This window comes from Anopheles coustani, chromosome 2, assembly GCF_943734705.1.
Source record: "Anopheles coustani chromosome 2, idAnoCousDA_361_x.2, whole genome shotgun sequence".
NCBI classification, from domain to species: domain Eukaryota; kingdom Metazoa; phylum Arthropoda; class Insecta; order Diptera; family Culicidae; genus Anopheles; species Anopheles coustani.
In genome coordinates, this window is record NC_071289.1 from 35208634 (window position 1) to 35233710 (window position 25077).

A 25077-nucleotide genomic window follows, 5' to 3' on the forward strand; every position below is an offset into this window, starting at 1 on the left:
TGCTGATCCATGCTTAATTCATCGTATTTCCTTCGAATTGGACGCTGCGGAGATCAGTTCGGTTTGCGTGTGTGTACGCTTTGTTTCGTTGGAAAATTCGTCAAAACCCGTCGATCGAGTGACAAAGAGGAGGATGAGGAGGAGTAGGAGTGCATTTGGATGGAAAATTGGGACACGCTTCATGGATTACCTCCCCCAGGTGCGGTTGCCGGCCGGTGGTTGATGGTTGTGTTTTGGAATTGGATTTTTCGTTTCGTTTTTCATTTTGTTTTTCCGGCTCCACCACTCATAACCGGGGCCTGCACGATCGGAAGTGGTCGCGCGCGCGCACAGATGTTTTTGGGGTAATTTTTGCGGGCCGTTTTCCGGCTTTCGCGGTGAGCTGCATTTGTCACTCGGTTCGCTTCCTGTGTGCATGAAAGCGGAGGAAGGAGCGGAAAGTTGTTCACAAAATTGTTCGCATAATGATCATTTTCCAGTGCAAAATTTTTGCGTTGCGCATCAAAAATGCCTTTGATGGTGAAGGAAATACATTTTCGTGAATGCATCATCACATCGAGGAATACTCATACGAAGGTACGTGATCGTATAATGATCACGCAGTGAAAACATGATTGAATTAACAATGTACAACGTTGTGGACAAAATATTTGAGTTGATTTTTATAATAGGTAACATTTTGGCCTATTATGATTCTCGAAAATCGTCAACTCGAACGTTAGAGAAAATTACATTATGGTCACTTGTTCGAGTCGATGAAACTTTCGTCGATTTTTTTCCAAGCGCAACTGTCAAACTGTTGCACTTTGTAAACAATGAAAAATCTGTAGCACTAGACTTACGGATAAAAATTGTTCGAATTCGAGTTTCCGCTCGAGAACCGTAATGCAATTTTCCCCACATTTTTTGACGGATTGCTGCGGTCGACAAAAAAGTTCTCGAACGAGAACCAAACGTGACGTTTGAGTTGGAAATTTTCTATCGTTCGAGTTTCGTAAAAATAGGCTCTAGTGTTTTTAAAACGCTTTTGCGAAACAAATATTTCCTTCATCATACTTTGCAACCTGGATACAACTAAAAATAACACAAATTGATCGTATAAGCTAGTAACTAAGTAACCTATAAAAATGTAATCACCAGTAATCAAGGACTAGGTTTTCAGTATCGTAGGCCACAAAAGCACGAATTGGAATAGTAACCACATAAAAAGGCAAGCATGGCTAAGAAAAAAAAAGCATATCGCCAACACCGACATAATCACCGAATCGCGAGAAAGGGAACTCCTCTGGAAGCCTTACGAACCACAAAAAAAAAAAAACACCACACCGACTCCCTAAATGTCTGGTGACCTCATTTCGCTGCTGACAAAATCCCACCACATCAGCCAAAACTTGCGCCAGGGCGAACAAGGGTTTTTTTTGCGCGTTCATCCCTCAGCCCGATCGAACCTTTTGCCTTCGCGAACGGGGAGGGACGATTTATAGACGGTTGGAAAGGTAGTGGAATCCACCACCGACCTCTCTCTCTCTCCCTTCCTCGCATACCCCGGCAGGACACCGAATCGAGCGTAATCGCAAGCGGCTATCCGGGGGGAAAAATATCATTAATAGGCCGCTCGAAGCGCCTCGCGGGAAATCGGGTTGTCCCGGGCAGGCAAAGGAGGTAAAAAAAAAATCAAAATAATGTTGCGATAACAAAAACCTCGAACCACGACACTATTTCTGGCGGGGGATAAGAGTGAAGAACGAAAAACCAGAAGAAAAAGAAATAAAAAGCCTAACCTTCTCCATCGCGCCCAACCTTTCTTCAATGGAGGAGGAATGGGAAAGAGTTTTGGTGTATCGCGAGTAAGCACGCGAATTTCGCCACGGTTGTTTTAGACCTGTTTTTTTTTTGGCTCGTTCGGAAGGGGATTGGTCTCTCTCGTGTCGCCTTTCGTCTTCGTCTTCGAAACGTCAAACATTTCTTTCGGGGTTTCGCCAAGCCGTTTGGCTACGGAGCGGAACACATTGACTAAACAACTTGTTTTACGAGACCCCCAAAAAGGCCTCGAAAAGGCCGCGCTCGGAGTTGGTCCTACCCCCGTACCGTACCACCCTTTGCCAGGGTACGAGGACGGCATTTGACTGTCACGGACCTAGCCTCCATTTCTTCGTTGTGATTTTGTCTTCGTCGCGAGCGGTTTTGCTTGGAAGAAACTTCAAAGTATAAGTGCGGCTTAGTTTAGTTTCTTCCGAGGTTTCGTTGCACTTTTTGCCCTCGGGACCCTAGAGCGTTCTGTTCCCGCAGACGAACGCATAGAGAGTGAGCGAACCTGGGATGGATGGATGTTTTTCGCACAATTTCGGTTCGATTTGATCCAGATTGGGGGGAGTTTTTCGCGGCACCAGAAAGTAGGTCGTTGGTGTCGGGGTGATGGATATAAAAGTCGACCTCAGGGCTCAGGGAATCGGGATGGTTCGGTTTTCAATGGCCTACCGTTGACTTTGATTGTGATTGTATTTACCATCCTATCGGTGGATAAATTACTCTCGCCGCGGAAAGTACTGTTCTTTCGATACAGTTCCTCGGTTTCTCGTATTTCAAAAAAGACCGGTTGGAAGGAAAAAAGGGAAATGATGGTGTCGTTTTCGATACGAATTTTCCGCCAGCGACGACTGTGACCGACGGAGTTGGAGTTAATTTTCGGAAGTCCAATTTCGGTGCGCTTAGTGAAACAACCACTTGGTCGGCTGGTTTGGGGGAAGGTGTGGGTTTCTCTGCTTTTCTCGTGGGAAATTAAGCGCGACGTGGTTTTGCGGTTCCGCCAACGCCACGAGCGCGCACCGGTTCGTTGACCCCCCCAATGCTCCCGTTTTTGGCCACAAGCGCACAGGCCCGGCCATCGAGTGTGGCAGTTGTTTGATTTTAATTCCCCGGGTCCAACGGATCCGGGCGGACTTGAACGTGAAGGAAGTTTGCCGTTTCGAAGTTGGTAGATAGATCGATCGTTTCACGATAATGATGATGATGATGATGGCGGTGGCGGTGACGACCATTGAGCTCCAGATCGTTCGAGGGTAATAATGAGGACAGTTCCAGCGACGGAGAGAAAAAGAGAGACTCGCGGTAGAGTTAGTCACAACATACTAGATCGCATCGGGCGGAAGGAAAGTAAAAGTAATTTCGATTAAAGCCGAAAGAAAGCGTTGCCAAAAGGGGAAAATGACGTCGGTTTAGGGTTTTGGGTGGAGTCTGGGACTGACTGAGCTTTCTCTGGTGGTGGGTTTGCCATTTTGTCGGGGCCCTGAAAAGCGCGAATGAGCGGATGTGTGTGGGATTGCATTTTGCCCCGATTCGAAGGTCGACCATAGTCAATTTCTACTTTGTTTCGTCCGCTAATGAAAGAGATCGGTTTGCATTTCCGATTTGGAGCGCTTTTGTTTTTAAGTTAGGAAATGAAAGTACAATAATATCGATGTATAATTTAGAGTAAACTATATGCTATGGTACAATACTGTTGGTTTTTTCAAAACAGTTTGAACAAGATACCACATATCGTCCTGTTTAAATTAAAAAAAAAACGATTGCATTAATTTAACAAATTATAGCCCTTACCCCCCAATGGTAAATAAACCGTAACCCATAACCGTAACACCTCCTTCACCCAAGGGAACCATTCCGGCCAAGGCAGTGCGCGTAAGCGAAGCCCAATCAAGAGGGAAAACATTGTCGACCTTCGATCGATTCACTTTTGGACCGCTTTTCGATCGTCGCGGCTGACACTGACACCGAAAAGGGAATGTGTTAAAACTCACTCTCTTTTTGCGGTACAAAGTGTGTTTTGCTGGCCTCCGATTGTGTCCGTCGATCAAGGAGAGGAGGGCTGTCATTATTATGGCCATTTTTCGTGGCTCAAAAGACTGTTGAGAAGTCGTTTACACTCCACCCAACATGTAACCCGTTTTCAGCTGCGTTGCTTTTGCCTGCGATTAACTTCTTCGATCGTCGCTGACGATGACGTTTGGACAAGCGTTTACACAAATGCACTCCACCAGAAGATGGGATGCTGTCAGCCTGCTCAATTGTTTTCGTTGCACTACATCGAAGGAGAACGGAGCGTTGGAAAAAATGGTGCAACAGCTGCGTGCCAAAGTTAGCAGAAGACGTCAAAGATGATCAACATCATCATGATGGCGATGGAGAAGGGCGAAACAAATTACATCGAACAGTGGTACTAATAATAATATTTTTGCACTCCATTGAAAGCGCATTGACTTGACCTTGGCTACGGAAATGCGATCGTTTCCATCGGTCCGGTGTTATTATGGCTCTCGTTTTCATCCCTCACCCAACGCAGCAACAGCATACAACAGGAATCGCACAATGGAGATCAAGATGCGGTCCGAGGCACGAGAGGAACGAATTATTTACAGCGGACAACCCTCCGCCATGGAAGGGTGCTAATGTAACCTGTAATTTGAATATGTTTTTGTGGTTTTGCTCTCGACGATCTGCACACCAAGACACAACGTCCGTGTAAAAGCCGATGTGCCTTTGGTGCACCGAAAGTAAACAAACCGAACAATTCAAGCGGCTCCATTTCGTTCAAGGAACAATTCTTTTGCGTACATATTGTTTTGTGGTGCAGCATAATCGAGCTATGTTTTGCGGTTTTCGGGAGTGTACACCATATGGTTTGCATTCATTAAAGTAAGAGAGAGCTGGAAGGTTAAAGGATTCATTGGTTTTATAATTGCATGATTAGCATACTGTGGCGAAGAAAAGCCACGCCTTTTTGGAAATGCCATGACAAAATTAGTCTTGGCTAAAGCATAATCATTTTCGTTTTAAAATCCACCCCATGCTCATATTCAACCATGATGAGAATATTGGAATCCCAGTTTGGGATTCGACTCTCTGTGTCGACTAATAACTCTTTTAATCACTCTTGGAATTCAAATCCTTATTTGGGATTCAAATTTTTATGACGACTAGCAACTCTTTTACTCACTCATTCACTCTTTCTCTAAAGATTCAATCTTCGTGATTCAAATTCTTCGTGATTATTGTTCACTCTGATTGAAATCTTTAAAAAAAAGCGGTTATTCTCATCACTAATTCATAGACAATTACATAAACTATGCGCCGGTAAAAAGAGTATGGTTTTAGATTTATTTTTACAAGTGTCTTGTCTCTTCATCATCACCGGATGGCCAATACTTTACTCCGACAGGAGTCTAATTAATGACATCAACAAACCTTGCATCCATATCCTGATCGGTTTCTTGTTTTTAAAACATTTCTCTTTCTCTCTCCTTCCTCACACATCATACCCATTATTCATCGTGGTTTTAATCGTTTTCAATCTGCTCGTGCAACTCCGTGCCTGGAACGATGAAAAATCCCCCTCCTTCCCTTCGCTTTTCGCCATCCTTTACCATCGATAATGTCTTCGATCGTATCTTGGAGTGGGCTGTGCTTTTGCCCGCTTCCATACCTTCAACCTCAACCTGTTGTGGTTGATGAATGACGTGTTGTGACGATGTCGCAGATCGGCTGGCTGGTGTAGCGCAAAAGGAAAAATGCACCCTTCGGTCGGGCAACGGGTGTGGTGTGGATTATCGATGTACACACGCACGCACTAGGCGCCCCCCAAAGAGCCCCGAACAACACCGAAACACTGGTCGCCATCCGAACGTGGTGAAGGGTCATAAATATTGGCGTTGCATAAAATTGCACACGATACAGCAAGCGCGTGCTTGCGTTTTTCGTTTTTTCAACGACAAGACAACAACCCCCTCTCCTCCAATAACACGGAGCAAAAGTCCAACTCAATCCTCAGGTTCTTGGTGGTCGGTCGGTGACAAGTTAAGCGAAGTCGAGAGGAAAAAAAAAGAAACACACCTCACAGAGAACTTTCCAATTAAGTTTTTACGAGTGTTCATCCTTCCAACGCGTTTGTCCGACGGTACATCACATGGGCTGCATACATATACCTCTGTACCAATGTGCATCACGAGCCTTAGGAACGGCGCGTGATGGTGATGATGATGATGATGCAACGACTCCCATATCTCCATCTAGCCGGTTGGAAGCGAGTTCTTTAAGGGCGAACGTGGAAGGTAATACTCCCCGTGCTGTGGACGAGTTTTATGGCGTTTATTCGGAACAAATGGGCAACCGTTTTCCAGATGGAGACCCGAAGAAAGGTTACGTACGTTAATGCTGCTGGTCGGACGTTCGACATATGCCCGCCGGCTTCATAATTGCTCGAGCACGTTCACCATCGGGGTTTAGATACCGCTGTTGGATATTTATCGACCACACCGAAACTGGTTTTCGGATGGTGTTTACATTGCGTTGGGATGTGTTTCTTCCGTAATATACAGTAATGCACCAAGAGGAAGATAGCTAAGTACTAATTTAGATCCATCTTCATCAACGAAGGGTACAGCTTTTGTCGCAAGGAGGAGGATAAGAAAATTCTACCTTAATACACTCATCAATTGCAACACCTCCACCATGACGTAATAACCCGTTTGGTGGGATTAGTTTCTGATCAGTCCTTGCTTGGTTGAGTTTATTCGATATGTTCGATCGTTTTATATTTCGCTCGAGATCCCCGGGCACGATCTATTTGTAGCAATTGAAAACATATCAACCGTTAAGTTCTTGTTTAGTAGAACAAAACTGTACTAGGACAAGGTTTCTGTGCTATTACCTTCAAACCCCTGCGCCTGAGGCAATGTCCAATAATTCACTCTAGCAGTCCTAATTTATGTACCATCCATCGACGAACGGCGGTGTTCGCATACGCACGATGCAGGGCAGCCACCCTGAGGGAGCCTAGGCAAGCAAAGCTCCACTTGAGTACTTCAGGCACAACGGACTAGCGTTTATGGGGAGGTCTGACAGTGCAACTTACAGAGAGTCTCCGGAGTCGGGCGGCGAACACGTTTGCAACGGTGAGATAGTAACACGCTCAACCTGGAGAAGCCCGAGAAGAACCTCGCGGGCCCCAAACGCCGTTGGGTGGTGGACTAATGGGTAATGAATATAATTATCATTACTTCTGTTATTGCTTGGTCGTTCTTTTGCCTGCCTCTCACTCAGTCTCACCGCAAGCCTAGAGTGCCGCAGCAAAGTGTTGTGTGTGTCTACGCAACTCTCAACCCGCCCAGGTTGCGCCCGACGGGTGGCACTGCGGGAGTTTGTGGGTTAAGAAGATCGACACGATCGACCATCGGCTGGAAAGTGGGACACCACCATCACCATCACCATCACCAACCATCATCAGCATCACCATCTCCGGTCTCGAGTTGCAGGGAGTGGCCTCTGCACGCGATCGGCGAAGAAGCGAGTTCTTCGGTAAAGGCGCTTCGACCAACTCCTCAACGTCTTTGACGATGCAGAAAGAAGAGAATCCTACGGCAACAATCCAGCGACAAATGCGGAACGCACGCACGCAAAGTGGTTGAGTTTCGTGCGAAGGTGTACGGAAGGTGACGGGTGGCAATGATTGATCGGTTGGCTGTCTTCTATCCCTTGAAGAGATGCTGTGCGGTCAACTTCTGCCTCGCTAGACTTTTAAGCTGCTGCATAAGATGAGGTGGTTCTAGGTCTGGCGCGTTGAAATATCTCATTTTGGTGAATGGTTATTCTAAGGGTACGCTTTCTTCAGTAACTGTGGTTTCATTCTTTCCTCTCATTAAAATCATTCACCTGAAGATCCGCCATGAACCATTGCATTTAGGATCAGTGGATTCAAGCTTAGAAATAGCTTCAGGAACGCCCTTTAGCGTTTTTGTGCAAATGCCATTCGAGGGTGTCCTTACACCGGACAATTACTTTTACATCTTGCACCTGCTCAAGTTATCTAAACTTTGAATCCATCCATTTACTTCGTGTCGCTTCGTGGTGGTGTTGTTAAAAATTGGTTTTCCTTCCAAACATTCGCCTTGCATTATCGGTGGTGTGCATCGCCGTCGGGCAGGCAGAGGCGCCATTAAATCCATCTACCCAGGCCAGCAGGTGCATGGTGGAAGTGTCTTTGCCCAGCAGCGACGTTTAGATGCACCCATGTCTCGAAGCGGGAAAACATGTAAGTCTGTTTTGTGATAAGAAGACTGTTTAATTTTCTTGTCGTTAAACGGAAAAAAGCAACACCCCAAATTCCCGGGAATTCTTAGTTAAAATTGTTCACTACTCCTATGCTACAGTAAAGGTGGCCCTTTGAGCTTTTGTAATTGCGGTTGGAGTACGGTCTGCCCGGTTGTAACGGTACATCGGGTCTTATCTATTACCTCACCATGGGGCACACACAGCATGAATGACAACCCCCGGGGAGGCGGGAGGAGTTGGGAGATGGGGGACCAACAACCAAACATTCATGTTATCTCTCCGTAATGTGCTTTTTACGTTACGCAAGCTGTAAACGTTATATTCACACGAGAAGCCGTACGGCTCAGTTGCGGTTAATCGTTGGCGTGGTGCTGGTTTGCTGGTGGCCCTGCATGGCGTGCCTGGATTGCATCCGCCGTACCGTGCCGAGATGTACCTGGCGACCACAAGAGATGACCTCGAAGCCCGTGCCATCCCGGAATATCTAATGCATCATCCGTCGGGATCAAGTGAAGGAGGGGAAAGAAATAGGCTGCTGTTGCTTGAGCCATTGAGTGTCATTGGAAGAAAGCAGCAAATAGCTTCATTTACCTTGTGTGTGTGTTTGGGTGTCGGTGCCCTGCAGGTGTCAATAAAGGTTGGATCGTTGGTGGTTGAACGAACTGATGAATCTGGAACGAAACGGAACCTGACCACGCACGTGTGCGGTTGCGTACAGGTGTGAAGTGTGTGTGTGTGTGAAGGGCAGATGGCGGCACGCGCGTAATCTTCGGCCAGAGATGCGTGTCCCCCCTCGTGGAGGGAGAGAGCTCAATTCATCTTCGTCAGAAGGGAAGATACACCGCGACCTTCTCTGTGCATGACGATTAAGCTCCGTATCGAAAAGCGTCGGAGTGGTTTCCTTGTGGTCATGTGCAGGCCAACTACTCCGTACCGTAACGTCTATACCTGTTCGTCGAAGACATTAATCGCCCCGCGAGGTTCGTTACGGTTCATGTTCACACTCGACTCGGCAATGCTTCCAGCTTCTCCACCGGGAACTGTTTAACAACGTGGTGGTGGTGGTAATTATTTTCATTAGTTTCGGTCACGGTCGAAGGTGCACGACGACGACGACGACGACGACGATGAGGTATTCGAGGGTTCCAGGATCTCCAGAAGCAAAAAAAGGCGAACCGGATCCGATTGGATCCGTGGCTTGACCGCAATGCACGGGTTTGCCCGCAGCAAGTGTGTACTCTTTGAAGATCCGACCAGACCAGAGCAACTCGTCGTTGCAGCTCGGCAATTTAAGACTCGCGTAGGTGATAGATTCAGTCTGGACTTCGGGACTGCTGAAAATCAACGCAATGTGAGGCAAGAACTGTTGTTCCTCCGTTCGAGTGCCGTTCTCTTTCATCGATCGCGTCCACGTCTTCTTTCTTCGGGAGCTGCAGATTAAGCAACTTTTTTGTGAAACCAGTTTGTATTCCGCGTTCGGTTTGCAAAAGAAGTTGCAAGAAGAACGTGTGCAGATAACCTGGCCGTTTGTCAGTAGCTTTGTGGACGCAGAAATGGAAAAAGAAAATCAGCAACTTCGTGGTTGGAGCTTGGAAAGTTGATCCTGCATTCGCCACGTTTCGCAGAACGGGCGCTGCTCGGGGTGTGCGCGAATGTGTTAACGATGCGCTGAAGGACGAACCAGTGTGTGTGTGCGTGCGTGTGTGAATTTGCAAACCGGACTGGACAACTAGTTTGGGTGGTGCGCGATCGAAAAATCCCACTTCTCGAGTTCTCGAAAGGCACAAACTAAACCACCTTGACTGGGAAGACATATTAAAATAAGAATCTCGAGAGGTCTCTCTCTCTTTCGTTTTACACTCTGTTGTTCCATCGCTCCTGTGGCTTAACGCCGCGGTAGTCTTTTGATATTTAACCCTGGTGCAACCCCTCTGAGGGTGTCTTGCAGCAGCATTGGTTTTCTTTACGGGCCAGTTGAAGCTTATCGTTTGCGTGTCCTGTTTTGTTTCTCCTCCGTTTAGCAGCAGTTGTGCAGTTGTGGAAGCAGTTTGAAATAAATCGACGAATTGAAAAAGGGTAGCTCGATCCGTTGTGTGTTACGTTGTGTGGTGCCGTGCAGGTACAGAAGGACGTGTGTGCATTCCCCTGCCTGCGAAGGAGGAAGGATAAATTCGATTTGCGAAACGAAAGGCAAGCCTCGAAAACCTCCTTCCGGAAAGTGGATAAGTGAACCTCCGATTGGCGGTGCCAGTGGTAGGCGTTTTCCTCATTGTGTGCCGTGTGTGTGTGTCGTTCAAGTGGCCACCGAACGTTGGCCACCGGAACCAGATGATTCCGTGCGTGAGTCTCACGGAGAGCAGTGTCCTTGGGAATATGAAAGAACGCGTTAAAGAGATGCGCGTGTTCGGGTGTCGTTTGAATTTTTGGAACAATGTAACGCTGAACTTCGGTAGTAATAAGGGTAAGTGTCGGTGAATGGTGGACAAAAGTTTATTTTTTTAAATTGGTGAATATACTGTGATCCCTTGTGGATATAGGAGTATTGGAGTATGGAAATGGAAATTTACTATTTACAGGATATATGTTGTTAATAATCAATTGTTCAAAACGAATTTTACAGAGTTTCGATCCATATAATGGTATGTTTCAATAGATAGAGAGAACATTTTAAACGCATACGGGATATTTTCAACTGGTTGAGAGAACTTTGTAATCATATAGGGGAATGTGTCAGATAGCTAGGGGAATAGTGCAAACCAACCGGGGAGCTTTGCAACCGGTTCGGGGAGCAAGTTGTCAAACTCGCAAAAGTTGTCTTTGGTTGTAATTTGTTTGTTTACTTTGATCCACCCCCGTACGTTCATGCAAGAAAAGTAAATTAATTACTGTGTATTTTTACTCGTCTATTAATTTAATTACAATTTGTGTCTTTGATTTTTGCATCCACTAGTTTACAATCGTTTGTCAAGCAACGAATTTGGTACAATAAACGTGGAGAACCTCGAATATCACGCATTGATTTTAAATAATTTTTAAATATTTAACGATCCAAAGTAATATCATTCCTTGGCATAAAAACGACGAGTTCTGTGAAGTTAGCTGCTCGTTCCCCCAATCGGTGGAAAGCTCCCTGGTGGACATAATTTTGATTCAAATAAATATTATATCTTATTTCTATTCCATAAATCGAAAATAATTCAGGGCACTCAATTTCTAAAACCACCACCTCTTCAGCAGGACGAGCATTCATTACTCGTAACCACTTCGGAGGCAAATTTTAATTAAGGAAGCACGAAATTACCCATTGCATTTGTCGGCCAGCATCGATCGAACCGTCAGTTATTATTAGCGACGGGTAAAATAAATACTGTTAGCGATACGTGATGGTCTTTTTTGATCTAAAACTGTAAGCCGTCGGCTCCGTAAGTGCCGGTAGCTTCCCTGTCCCCCGTTGCCGCGAGTCGGGGAAAAATGGGTGAAGTAATGTGCTTGTAGTAGAAGATCGTTTATTTCACCCCTTTCCGCTTCGATTTTCCTGCGCCACAACCTCGCGGCCTAAACCAAAGGGGAGGCCTCTATTGCGCAAGGGAATCGATCTTCAAGGAGTGTGCGACCGATATCCAATGCCCTTTGCTCCCCCGCCGGCCCATTCTACGGTCCCGGAGAGCATAGAAAAGCCGGCGTGGGGTTGGCGGTGGGTGGGGTTGTGTGACGCAGTCATTAATTATCTGAAATCAATTACCCATGCTCACGATGCACAAGACGGACACATCGGGGAAACATGGTTTACGATTCCATCGCGAGTTGGCCAACTCTCGCCCGGTGGAGATCGGCGTGCGCGCGCGCGCGGTGGTCGTCGTCGCGATTCGATACACTCGAGGGGAGAGAGGGAAAACCAGTGGATGAGAGGGTGTAGGGTTGGTGGTGACCGTTTGCCGCCGCCGCCGCCTCCTGCTGCACGAAACAACGAATAGAGAGACCGACCCCACCGAGAGGTTGACCGGGAATCGGAGGGATGGTGGCTGGCGGTGGGCGGCGGCGTTACGTTAAGCGTCTCCGGAGGAGGCGATGGCAATGGGAGGTCTTTTCGCCGACTCCACACACAACATACGGCATGTTTTGCATAATCGTGCCCGTGCTAACGGTACTCTTTCCACCTTCTAACAGCGTGGCGGCTTTCGCGGCTCGCACCTTCCCGGTTCCTGTTGGACATAAAATCGATGAAACGCTGAAAACTTCTTCGTTCGATCGGATTCCTGCTTTTGCTTGCGGTCTTGGCGCCGGGTGCCGGTTAGAATCCGAAAGTGTTATGAACCCTCGGCAACGGTCCCGGTTCCCCGAAGGGAACAGTAGTACAAAAGGTGCAGAATTTTCTTTTATCCAGGCCGCTTGTTGAAGCTTGTTGAGGGGATCGTAAGGAAAAAATCTTAATGTTTTTGGCCTGTATTTCTACTTTGTTCTGGACTAGAAGATGATATATTTTTCCTCGAGTTGACTCTCACCCAGCTTCATATTTATTTCATTACATAATGTCTCTGAGGGTCGAATCTGAGCTTGAATAAATTGAATTTAGTTTGGAATATCAATAATTTGTAGTATTAAACGGAATATTTACTTCCGGTGCGCATGAACAGTTCCTTACAGTCAAAGTCACAGGCGGATTAAGCGTTCTAGGGGCCCCAGGCAGTTATAAGTTGAAACCCCCAAAAACATGCAATACATTCACCATTCAATATTATACTTCAAAATGTATAAAATTTCAACTTACATTAAACGACACAACTTCAATGAGGAATCAAATTTAAACAATTTTACAATTTTCCATTCCGTTGTCCAAGGCATGCTTTGCAAAGCCTCATTTCCTGCGAAACTATCAATAACTTTTCAAGAGAATCATTTTCCACCAATATGGTTTAGGTACTAAAGGGTGTCCCAGAAAGTATAAGCACGATTTCTAAATTACGTTTCTGGAAAACGGATGACGCCAAACAGTTGATTCTTCGGGTGTTTGATTGTTTACATTCAAACCTACTAGATAGTGCATCGAAACTATTTTTTCAACCGTTTCTGTTAAAATGCGAGGCATTTCCGTCAAAAAACGCAAAAGCGTTCTGCACAAATGGTGTTCGACTCCTTACATTTCGCTAAGGAAATTGGCGAAATCGGTAGGTGTGAGTATCGGATCCGTACGAACCGCCATCCAAAAGTTTCGGGAGGAGTCCAGCTTCGAGGATACGCCGAAAAGTGGTCAAAAACCTGGTCCTATCGACCAACAGTTGAACCCGGAAAGAGCAAAAGCATTCAAGCAAAAATAGGAAAGTTCCATTCGCGATGTGGCTCAACAAATGGGTACGTCAAAAAGTAACGTCCAATGAGACAAGGCAAGATTGAAATTAAAATCGTACAAAATCCAAAAGAAATCGAAACGGAGTGCAAATTAGGCTGCATGCATTAAACATCGGGACCGGAAGTTGTACGACAAGCTGCTGTGTGGTCATCCCTCATGCATCAGTTCGAAGAAGAGTCGACCAAGACCAGACCAATTGAGATATTTTGGGCGCTAACGAAGGCACACTTGAGAAAACATTTTAAAGCTGCGAAAAACATCGACAGTTTTCAAAAAAACTGTAAAACCGTTCAAAAGTGTCGAAAACCGTTCATGACAAGTATGTGCTAAGCCATATCGGAGGCGACAGATCAAAAGTGCGGTCATTAGCATAAGATTAAATTTTTAAAATTTTTGTTTTTCGTAAATAGTCCAGAACAGAACCCAAACACAATTTATGAAACAAAAATTCAGTTTCTGGAACAGGTTTTATTTTTAACCTTATTTTGAAATCGTGCTTATACTTTCTGGGACACCCTTTATGAATCAAATTGACAATCGTGAAATGTTTGAAAAAGATAAAAGTTAGAATAATGTCAATCAAAATTACTGTATTTTGAAATGTGTAGGGCATTACTTTTGCTTATCCATATTCATTTTCATAGATCTCTTTATCTTACGTTAGTGCAACAATCTCATATTTTTACCCAAAAAAAAGCGACACCTTTTCTGCATCAAAACACAGTTCAGATAAGTACGATCTTGTTTACATTTTCATATTCTTCATTTACTTCCATTCAAAATAAAATTCACAACCTGACCACACAGTTGATAAAAACAAGCATCTATGTTGCAAAATGATAAAAATAAATAGTATAAATAATATTTAAATTAAGAAAAAATATGAGCCATAAGGAAGAGGCGCTTGAAAGGCCGGAACCCAAAGCAACTGCTTAGTTTGCTTATCCTATGATCCATCTCTGGTCAAAGTAATACAGTTTAAAAAAGAAGCCACATACTTGTTAGCTTGGATTTATAATTCGCACATTTCTTCTGTAATTTTTCCAATTCATGATAATAATGATAAAATAATAATGATGGCATATTCGACAAGCGTAAAAGTACATCGTTTGTCGAGGCTTGATCAACTTCGTTCAAAATGGCTTTGATTTGATGAAGAAAGTTCTTATCTTAAAAACGAGATCATACAAGTTTTATATCTAAACAAAACTCTATGGCACGATTGTTTGCACCCATATTTTTTTACCAAATTTATCTTTCTGAGTCCTCCTCTCCGAGTTTCGCAGCATCCAAACGCAACCCATTAGCCCGTTCTACGTGATTGATACGTCGTGTTTCGCGAATCAATACCGAACTGTTGGTTCGGGGGTTTTCCCCGCTCTGTCTGTGCTTAGAGAAACCGGTTGTACAAACATCGGGACGAACCCGCGCACTGATCAAACTAAACCAAACCCGCGGCAGCGTGGCATATTCCGGTAGCATGGAACCGAATGTGGAACAATTTCCACATTAATGGAAAGCTATTATATGATGTGCACCATCGTTCCGCGACCGGAAACAACACCGTGCCGCCACGCGGTGCCGGTGAACGACCAAAGCGCCTCGCAACCGAAGGCTGTTGTTCCGAACCTAACCTCCTCCTCCTCCTCCCCGGGCCAACAAACGAGGAGGAAGACGTAAAAAAACCCAGCCGGTAAAGAGTTCGACCATGAATGGCGCAATGGCACGGCGAGAACTCGGGCTCTTCTGGTAACGAGCGCGACGAGTGTTGCGTTTTGGAGAAGCAGAAGCAAAAAAAAACATGCCCTGTCATCGAATGTTGTGGCGGTGGCGTGGGGGCCACCACCACTTCACGCCAGGTGTATATATGCTCGGGATGAGGTCGTTCCGAAAAACCCGACCCGGGCCCAATTGGTTCAATTTGAAACCCTCTCCCGGCCTCGGTCAGGTCTCGTGATGGCCTCGTTTCCCTTCTAACCCCCGAGGTTTCCCTAAACATGCTCACCTTTGTTCACTTTACCCGCGCTAAGCGCTGTTTAATCGATAGCATTAAATCCTCCACCCGATCCGACTTTTGGACAGGTGCACGCAGAACTTCCCGAGGGCTCTCGACTTAAAGCGTTCGGCTTTCGTTCCACCGATTGGAGGATGGAGGGAAATGTTCTAATTGTCGGTGTAAACCCCGGAATGCTGCTGTAAAAATGCTGATGAAGCCCTCGTTGGCTGCCCCCATTTTGCTATTCCCTCCTCCCTCGAGTAAGTGAGTGGTAACAATAATAATTTATTGAACACCGAAGCGGGAAGTTGGAAAGCCTCTCCCTCCGTCGAAACCTGTCCGTTTCGATTGATCCTTGATGGATGCAAGAAGAAGGGAAGGAAAAGAAGGAGCCAAAGCGGCTCATAATTAACTCATTTCCCATGACAGCCTGTCGGGACGACGACGACGACGGTGATCGGGAGAATCGACGATACGGGCATTTGTTGTAAGGAGCTCTTTACATTTGAATGCAAGGCTTGATTAAATCGAACGAACGATGGGAGAGAGGCGAAGAGAATCCCAGATGTGAAGTCTAGCTCGTCAGCTTTCCCATTCAACGAAGCGGGTTCGTAGTTTCGGTTTTATGAATCAATGCAAATCCACCCACCACCCGGTCGAGTCCACCTGAAAGGAATTATTTCTGCCCGTCAAATCAAAATGCACTTCCAGCAAAATGCAAACAACACCATCCATCGCCGGGTTTTCGATCGCCGGCGATCTGCAGTTACTCTTAAAGCAACGAGCTCGGGGAAGATATGCTAATAGAGTCGTTCACGTAGACTGCAATCAAGCACCGCGTTTCAGCACGTCCATCCGGGGGAGGGCCGACATCCGGCGAGGCAAATGGCTTACCGTCGCTGAGAATGGCCACTAAGAGGATAGCGAGGAGGTATTTTCAGTTTTGCAGTTGTCACGTTTCCTCCGGGCAGGTTAATGACGTCTACAGTCGCATTAATATATGCATATCCCTCCAACCGGAGCCGAATCGTTATCATGGAGGAGATGGAGGAAAAACGCGATGATCCATTGGCGTGTGTTTGCCTCTGAGTGTGCGCTCTGTTAAGCGATCTTGTCTTGCTTCCCTAACTGTCCCGGCTTTCCAAAGGGTGTGCACGCGCGCCCAGCTCCGAAAGCTCATCGTTTCTCGTTAGCTGCGACATTAGGCCGGGACAAATTTTTATGAGTTATCATGGGAAAGGGGAAATAAATGCGCTAGCGTTGCCTATCCGTGCCCGTTCCTACCGTAATTAATTTTGTTTTATTGATCTTGTCTTTTCAGGTAAGCACGTGCAGATGAAAAATATACACACACGAAAACCTACTGAGAACCTCCTCCGGCCTTGTATGCAACCGTCGGATCATTTAGCGGCCCTGTACCGGTGATATGTAAAATGATACGGACCGATTCCGGGACGGGGCAAAATTTGAATGCAAATCAAGGGGGGGAAAGAACGACGACGGGGGCGATCCTCGTACCTAAGCTGCTCGTAAAAACCCGTTCCGTGCCCTCCTAATGGCCCGCGTTTTATCATCGACCCATTAATGCTCGTTTCAGCTCATCTTCACCCGATTCTAATGTGTGCATAGGAGGAAACAAAGGGGGGGAAACGCGAGTTTTTCGGTGTTGACTTAATTACTCCTAATGGATGTGCATGGTGTCAGCGGGTGATTAGGAGGAGAGATAGAGATAGGGAAAAAAACCCTCGTAAACGATCGATTTCCTTCGCCGGATTGAGGATTTATTTTGTTTCGTTCGATTTCGATCCTCCGTTTCCGTTGGATTGGCTATAAAATCGGCATCCAGGGGTTCACACGTCGAAAATATCGAAACGGCCCGCTCCGAATCGCACACACCTGTTGTGGCCGGTTTGGAAAATTTTGTAGAAGAAAATTGATGTGAAAACGCCGAAATGTAGACTACAACATCGCGGGCACACAGGCGTTTAACGGTGGGCGCCTTTTGCGCACCTGATGCACCAAGGGGTTCGTTTTTTGGGGTGGTTTTTACCCACCTAGGGGTTGCAGTAACACACTGCCAGCTCTCGGCCAACGTCGTGTTCACCTTCCGTTCGGCAAACATAACGAAAGGGGCCAATAAAGTGTCACTCGCGTATCCACCCCAGGAACGGTTCGGGCTGGTGAACTACCGAAAGTCCCTTCGTCGTATTTTGGGGTGAGCCAATGTTTGGTTTGGTGGAACGATATTGATGAAGTGAACTTGGACGTCGACAGTATGTTCGCATGTTCTGAGTACCTCCCATCGGGTTGGTCGTGTGTCGCCGGGCCGTTGTAAAAATGTTACCGACGTTGATTGACCTGTTGAGCCGAACGAATACACACACGTGCGCTTTCCTACTTCCCCATCTAATCTTTTTGCGGCGGGTGGAAGTGAAAAGGGGTGATTGATAACGGAAACAGAGGACGGCCCCCAAAAGGAAAGTGTATCTTTCGACTGCGAGTGTCCAATAAAGCTATAAATTGATCAATTTACCACCGGCGCACGTTACATGGCGCGTGTAGACCACAGTACAGTTGCAAATATGTTGCTCTCGTATTTCCTTTTTGTTTGCGGTATGTGGAGTGTGGCACGATACATTTATTACATTCTTGGTTTGAACCGCTTTGATTATGGCTATCTGTAACGAAGAGAATTGATGTTATGAAATATTGGATATTGGGTAAATGTTTCGATATACTTTGTATGCATAATACGTACCCGTTAATGAATTGATCATGTACAAAGGCTTACGTAGAACCTTTTCTGACTCATAATGGGAATGGTTTATGCACTGTGGTTCCATTATCCACATGACAGCTCGATTTTAAAAGGCTTAACCCTGCTGACAAAGGCCAACGGAATGACTTCCTGCTAGTTGAAGCATCGCTGCACAAAGAAATCCAACACGTCTTCAACTGCCCTTCAACGGGAGAGCGTCATTCTCCGTATCATTCGAACGCTTTGGATGTGTATCATAATTCGTAGAACAAACATTGACCTCCCGGTCGGTGGGACCGCTGTAAACATTCATACGGTTGAGAAAATCGCCTCGAACCGCAACGAAAATCGAACTCGCACCACACCCCTGTTCAGACGCGGCGCGCACAATCGAAGAAAACCCAAATGAAGCCCCACGGAAAGGAAAAGGGAGAACGCAACCCATTCACCCATCAATCATCGGGATTCTCGTTGTTGTGCGCCGGAGCCATATGCGCAGACGAGAGGTTGGCTGCACTTTTGAGACGTCGAACGGGAGGTTCACACACCGATCGATATCGACACCTTTCAATCTTGGGAAGAAATGGAAAACAGCTACGCCCTGCTTTGGCGATTGGGTCGCGGGACGAATGGTTTAATCAAAACCGAGAGAGAAGGAAATGCAGCAACGGAGATCGGGGAACAGCATAGAAGCATCTTCTCTACCCGTCGAACAAAAGGCGGACACAGATCATGCAATCTTGTGACCCAGAACCACCCGCTCCAACCACATCGGCGTCACCTCGAGATGCAACAACGCGCGCACGATGAGAAGATGGTTGTTCCGTTCCATTCCGGGAAGTAACATGAACCGCGGTGGAACGAGTTTCGGGTTTGTTTCGTATTTTTATGGGCGGTAAAGGTCAGCTTAACGAACAAACAAACGAACCAACGAAAAAAAACAACATGGGTAACCAGGCGAATAACCTCAAATTTCGGCTGGCGGATGGCGGACGGTTTTTGGCTGACTTGAAGAAAGACCCAAGAAACGCAGCGTAGAATGAGATCGGGAACGAGAATACCGCAACCTCCTTTCGCCGTCGAGACCTTCGCATTTTGTGTGTGCCTGGAATGTCTGTGTTTCCTTCGATGACAGCTGATGGGCGGAAGAGGAACATCAAATCGTTCGTCGCGATCGCACTGTTCTTTTCGTTGTTGCCCTTCTTATCTGATCGTGTTAAACCCTTTTTTGTTTGTTACAAATCTGGCCATTCCCTCCCCCTACTTAAAAATCCTATTACGACCCGACGAGATCTCCACTCGATTATGTCATTTATAAAGCTTCAGCCGAGCTCGCTTTGTGTTCCGGTGAAACATTTTGTTCGGGAAATGGTCGATTTTTTCCAGATTATGAAAATATTTACGAGGCACAGATTGATCTGCGCTGGTAATGTTTTTAACGCCTCTTCAGTGTTCTCCTTGGGCCAAAAGGGTGTCAAGGTACAGTGTGGAGATTATCCAATTTGTACCTACACAGATTGGGGTTGAAATAATGCAACAAGATACCAGACGTCCCTACCCATTAGTGCGAGATAAGAGACTTTATATGGCACACCATTGGTGATCACACTTTCACCGATCGTTATCACATCATCCTTCATTGTGTGTGATTGCTTCGTCCCTATCCGTTTCGTATCGGTCGAGGTGTCTTGGACTATGGTGACAGGATTCCACGCGACACAATTCTCACGCGAAACGTAGCATCGACCGAAGAGGAGTTACCATGAGGAGATGCAGCGTAACGCGGCAGAAGCAATTGAGATTGATAGTGGAATGTGGTGTTCAATTTGTAATTTGTTGCAATGACCCATCAAGCTGTGGCTGACGTCTCAAGTGTTTCGTGAGGATCTCTTCGATCGGCTTTGTTCAGCTCCCGTGGTGGTGAGGTTTCACTTCAGGCAGCATCATCATCCTGCCCCATTACGTGCCATTACAAATTACGGACGGTTAGGAATCATTTAGCCCACCATTTTGAGAAGACAATCGTCTCCGACAATTGGTGTACTGTGTCGAGTCAAGGATGCGTGGTTTTTTTTCGCTGCTGAACTGTTGAAAGGTGTTGCAGCTGTTGCTCTCACTCACGACTCACTTGGAGCGTTTGACGTTTCGCTTGCTGCGATGATAGGAGGAACGGGCACGGTTTTACAGGTTGCTCCGCCGACAGGTGGCTCTGTTGAAAATGATAACCATCATCGGCGTGAGGTGTCGAAGTGGCGAGCTATGACGTGCGTGCCGCGTCGTCGTGTCGCAATTTTCCATTTTCGCATCGAGACTCCCGCGCGCACGGGGCTCACCAATCGGTGTCGAATCATCGTGAACTTTTTTGGCAGCTTTGGCAGCGAAGAGATGATTGCCACCATCTGCGCGTGTTGCAGCGTGAGCTCTTCTGCAGATTCAACGGTCGAAGTAGTGCCAACATCCATCCGAACCACAAAACCAAGAAGTGTAGCTGAAAAGAGTCAACACCAGAGAAGCGGTCAAAGTGTGACGTCCCGCAAATGAGGCGCACCGTCGACTCAACCCCGTGGTGGTGCGTTGTTGAGTTGTGTTGCGTGAACAATAAACGCGCCAAACAGAAACGCAACCACTGCGTAACACACGTGTGTGTACACCGCGCGGTGCTGGCTGGTATTTACTTTGTGTTTTTGGACGGAACTTGAACCCACACCCCCCGTCGGCGTCGTCGCTGTTGGACGATGGCTTGGAGAGGCCAAGCCTCGAAAGGTTGCACTTTCGGAGGTGATGAACCGCTGACCGATAGAAAAATATTTATAAGGAGAAAAACCACACCAATTAGCGGACGCCCTGCTGGTGTCGGTGTGTTTGTGTGTGCTTGAATGGAAACCAGCGTGACTGTGTGTGGCTGATGGGGTTACAAATATACCGTTTTCATCAGCCTTTTTTTTCTTCTGATGATAACGATGTAGCTATCTCCTCTACACCTCTCGTTGGTTCAATTCTACTTGCTTCGGGCTTTAGGTGCTTTTTCGTATTTTCCTCACTGTTTCCTTTCACTCTCCGTCACAGATTTTTTTCCCCTTTGCTTCGCTATCATTCACGAATCCTCGCGGCAGTCTCGGTTCAATTTCGTGCGCAAGAGATGCCAAAGACCTCTTGGCGGTGAAGTTGTTGTACGGAAAATGCTTCACAGGAAGAAGAGAGGGAAAGTTGGGCGAAGATTTTTGGGGCAGAGATTGAGTTTTGGCAAAACACCACCATCCGCACCATCCATTGGGAAAGTGATGATTATAGGGGTGCTGATTTGAGAGGATACTCTTCTTTTTTTCTTCTTCACCTTCTCTATTTCGCTCGTGCTCGGTTGGGTGTTACTCGATTTGAAAAGATTAATTTTTCTAATGGCAAGCGGTGAACCGGGGCGCCCTCTCTTACGTCACCATCGCCATTTAACATTTGACTGCGTGATGCTTTTCTTTACCTAAAAATAAAGGAAAACAAAACAAATTTAAGATTATTTGGTTTCAAAAGAGAAAAGAGTGTTTTATAATCGCCGTTTTGAAATGTTCCCGGAGAGAAAAAGGATTCGAGATTTTACCATGAAAAGTTTGTCTTAAGTCATAAGTCTTTTGTCAGTGTCAAGTTTCATCCTTTGTTACAAAGAAATACATTTTTGGACTTTTCTACGTTGGTCCTCAGTCATGTGAAAAATGATAACATACCCTTTAAGAAGCTACTCCTACATTCGCCTGCTCCAAAGTAGAACACGTTCGTCGCGACCGGTGTGAGATTCATTCCGCCTTTCCACCACTGATGGGAGGTCATTCGTCTTTTTCCTTTCGGTTCCCTTCGGGGCAAGTTGCCGCAAACGACCATCATAAGTGCATCACCACCATCCACAAACCCATCCGAATGATTGGATGCAAGAGCTTCGACCGTTCCCTTTGTGGAATGCATTTGAATGGATGGCTGCTCCCTAAAGAAAGTTTTATTCTCAGCTGCCAAGTGGACGATGGGTGGCATACTTTCCTGAGGTCACGAGGACTTCATCCCGCCGGCGGCCATCCGGTGGTGACGCCGGTGACCCACACACGGTTGGAAAGCTGCAGTAGATGCGATGTTGAAGCTCATTCGTTCTGGAATGAACTTTCCCTATGCAAGGTTCGGACCGCAGGAAACAGTAGAAGGCGGTGGTGGCTTCTGCAGATTTTGCTGTTGCAGCACCTTTTTTTATGACCCTTCTTTCGTTCCCTTTTCCTATACCATCCCGTATTGAAGTGATTCTTGTCGCTAAGCTATTCATTTTATTTTCCACACCATCGCGATGACTTTTTTTCCTTTACCCTTATTCCCCCACAATCAACCGTGACCAGGGTGGATAGGATGTGCACGCTAACGATGCATTACGTTCGGTGAATGGTGATCCCTGGTGCATGGTGCCTTCACGGGGGCCGGATAAATCCTTTCGGTACGGCTTAATTATGTCGCAAAACGAACGGAAGAGTGCTGCGGTGTGACCCACCGTCACCGGCGGGAAGAGTTCCTGAAAGACACTTTTCAGACGAGAACCATCGAATGGGGACGGATGTAGGGTGTGGCACCATAGCATTAAAGGGATACAGGGCATATACGGGAAGCACCTCCTCGAGAATTGATGGGATTTTATGCACCCGAAGTGTGGGAGCTGTTGGAAGCGTTAGTAAAATCTGTTCAAATGCAGTTTTTAAAGCATCGCATTTAATAAAGGTTTTACATTTTCGCTGGTTTTTTTCGAGGGCAGCCATATTTCCGATTTCAAATATCTGTTACTTTAAAATCGAAACAAGACTGAGCAGACTCTCTTTTGCTGATTCTTTATAGTTGGAGCAAGATTAACTAGACCTACTTTTAGAATCCTCTTGATTCCTCCCGATTATCTAGTTACATTCTCATACTTTTTTTTCGGTGAATCTTAAGTTTATTCTTTCAACATAAAACAGGAACACCTCGTTCAACAATTTCAATCCTCAATTTTGGGAAGAAAAAAAATCTGACATCGTGAAAAAATCCTATGAAAATTGAGATGGGTTTTTTTGTTTGAATGAAGCACTAACATTTTCTTACGGGCCGAATAAAATCAGTTCGCGAGCTGGACTTCCCCTGATCTAGTCGATTCGCAACTAACGAACAACAAAACGATCGTTTTGATTAACATTGTACACAGTTTTGATAACCATTAAACAACAGAAAACACAATCTTCAGATCTGAAAGATTCTAAAGAACATGCTTCATTAAGCATAGTGAAAAATGTCCTTATGCAGAATATCTTTTGTTGAGATACGAAAATCGCACGAAGACGAGTTTCATTAGGTTAGTGTACGAACTTTTTTTGTTCTTAGATTATTTTAAAATTGAATGCATTTCCCCTTGCTCGCAACCCGTATGCGTACCCGGTGTGGCGTCGTAAATTTCTTGCACTATATTAGGAACGAATCAGCATCGTATCGCTACCAGCTTCGTAAACATGTTTTTTGCTCGTTGCACCCACCCCCAATCCGCTTCCCGCCGACGGAGGGGGAAAGTGGTGGTTGTAGCAAACAAAAAAAAAAAAAAAAATACTAAAAGGTGAAAAAATGGAAAACCAAAAACCCCCCCTCCCTCATGTCCATTATGACATGGCGCCATGTTTCGCTACCGTTACCGCAGCGGATGCAGGTCGTCCCCCCCAAATCGTCTTCGCCTCCGTTTACTATTACCACAATAGGTTGTTTCAACAACAACAACGGCACAACAACGATCACGACGGCCTACTACACCAGCTAACACTAGCACTACAAACGATCGCAGTGTGTGCGTGTGTGCGTCTTTTTGTAGTCTTCAATTTAGCCCGGCACGGATGCACCGTCTTCGTGCACGGGTTTCTTATTTCTCATCACGATCTGCGGCTTTGGTTGTAGAAAACGCTTCTTTTTTTCTTTTCCTGTGCCTTTACACGATTGTTTGTCCGCCGTTGTGTGCTCGCCCGTTCGATTGTGGTAGTAAATACCCAAACCAGGCGGTCGAAATTGTGTGCGCCCAGGGGAAATGTGTAACATTTTCCATCCCACCGCGAGATGCTGCTAAAAGTCAATGAGTTGTAAAACGTTTGGGGCGGTCGAGGTTGGTTGGGAGAAGGGAAGAGAGACACCCAAGACCGTGGGGTGGGGAAATGGGCGATAGATAGGGAAACAATACCGTGACGAAAAGTAAAAGCTAGCTTGGCCCCAGTCTCAATCGAGCGATTCCACTGAATGGAACGATTTTTGCCCGCGGTTTGACGTTAGAAGAAAAAGATTTTCCCAAAGCGATCCACGAGCAGCTCAATTCCAGTGTGTGTGCCGTATGGTATTATGTGTTTTCCTCGATCGTGATCTCGCGCAATCGGATGTCGGAGGATCACCGTCGCGGTCGACGCTGCATCTAGTAGTTACCCTTGGTGGTACACACCTCCTTCTAGAGAGTGTTCAAGTCTAGTGGCAACAAAAACGAAACAAAACGACCTCATCACGCGGTGTCTCGCGGAACAAAAAAAAACACTAGAAGGGAAACTTGCGAAAAGAAGTTCTTGCTCGGTTGCGCCAGCAAGGGAGCGGCGTGAAGAGTGTACCCTTGTCTACTACTACTACACCTGTTCACTAGGAGACCACCTTGTGCGCCACCGCCGGAAAGTGAAGGGAAGCGGAGCGATTAGTCTGGTGCGATTCTTGGTTGCAAGCGCACATGTTTCGCGGTGTCGTCCATTTCCAGTTTGGTGGAGCTTAGGCATTAGAGAAAATTAGAGTTTCCCGCAGTGGGCTAGTGCGTCGCGACCTCCGTTCGCCAGTGGATAAGGTTGACCTAAAAGAGAGTGAACAAACAAA

The 25077-nt window shown here is 46.2% G+C and overlaps 1 protein-coding gene across 3 annotated transcripts in view; it reads left to right on the top strand.

The window, feature by feature from the left end:
- The window catches only part of LOC131266331 (tyrosine-protein kinase Btk29A), an 80187-nt gene that overhangs the window by 33119 nt on the left and 21991 nt on the right, over positions 1-25077 (top strand). Inside the window, exon 1 of one of the 3 annotated variants that reach the window (XM_058268803.1) lies at positions 10498-10564. The exons of the other annotated variants lie outside the window; for them this stretch is intronic. Within the exon in view, the coding sequence (XP_058124786.1) occupies positions 10498-10564 (67 nt within the window). Of the gene's footprint in view, positions 1-10497; positions 10565-25077 lie in introns of those variants that run through there. 3 annotated transcript variants of the gene reach the window in all.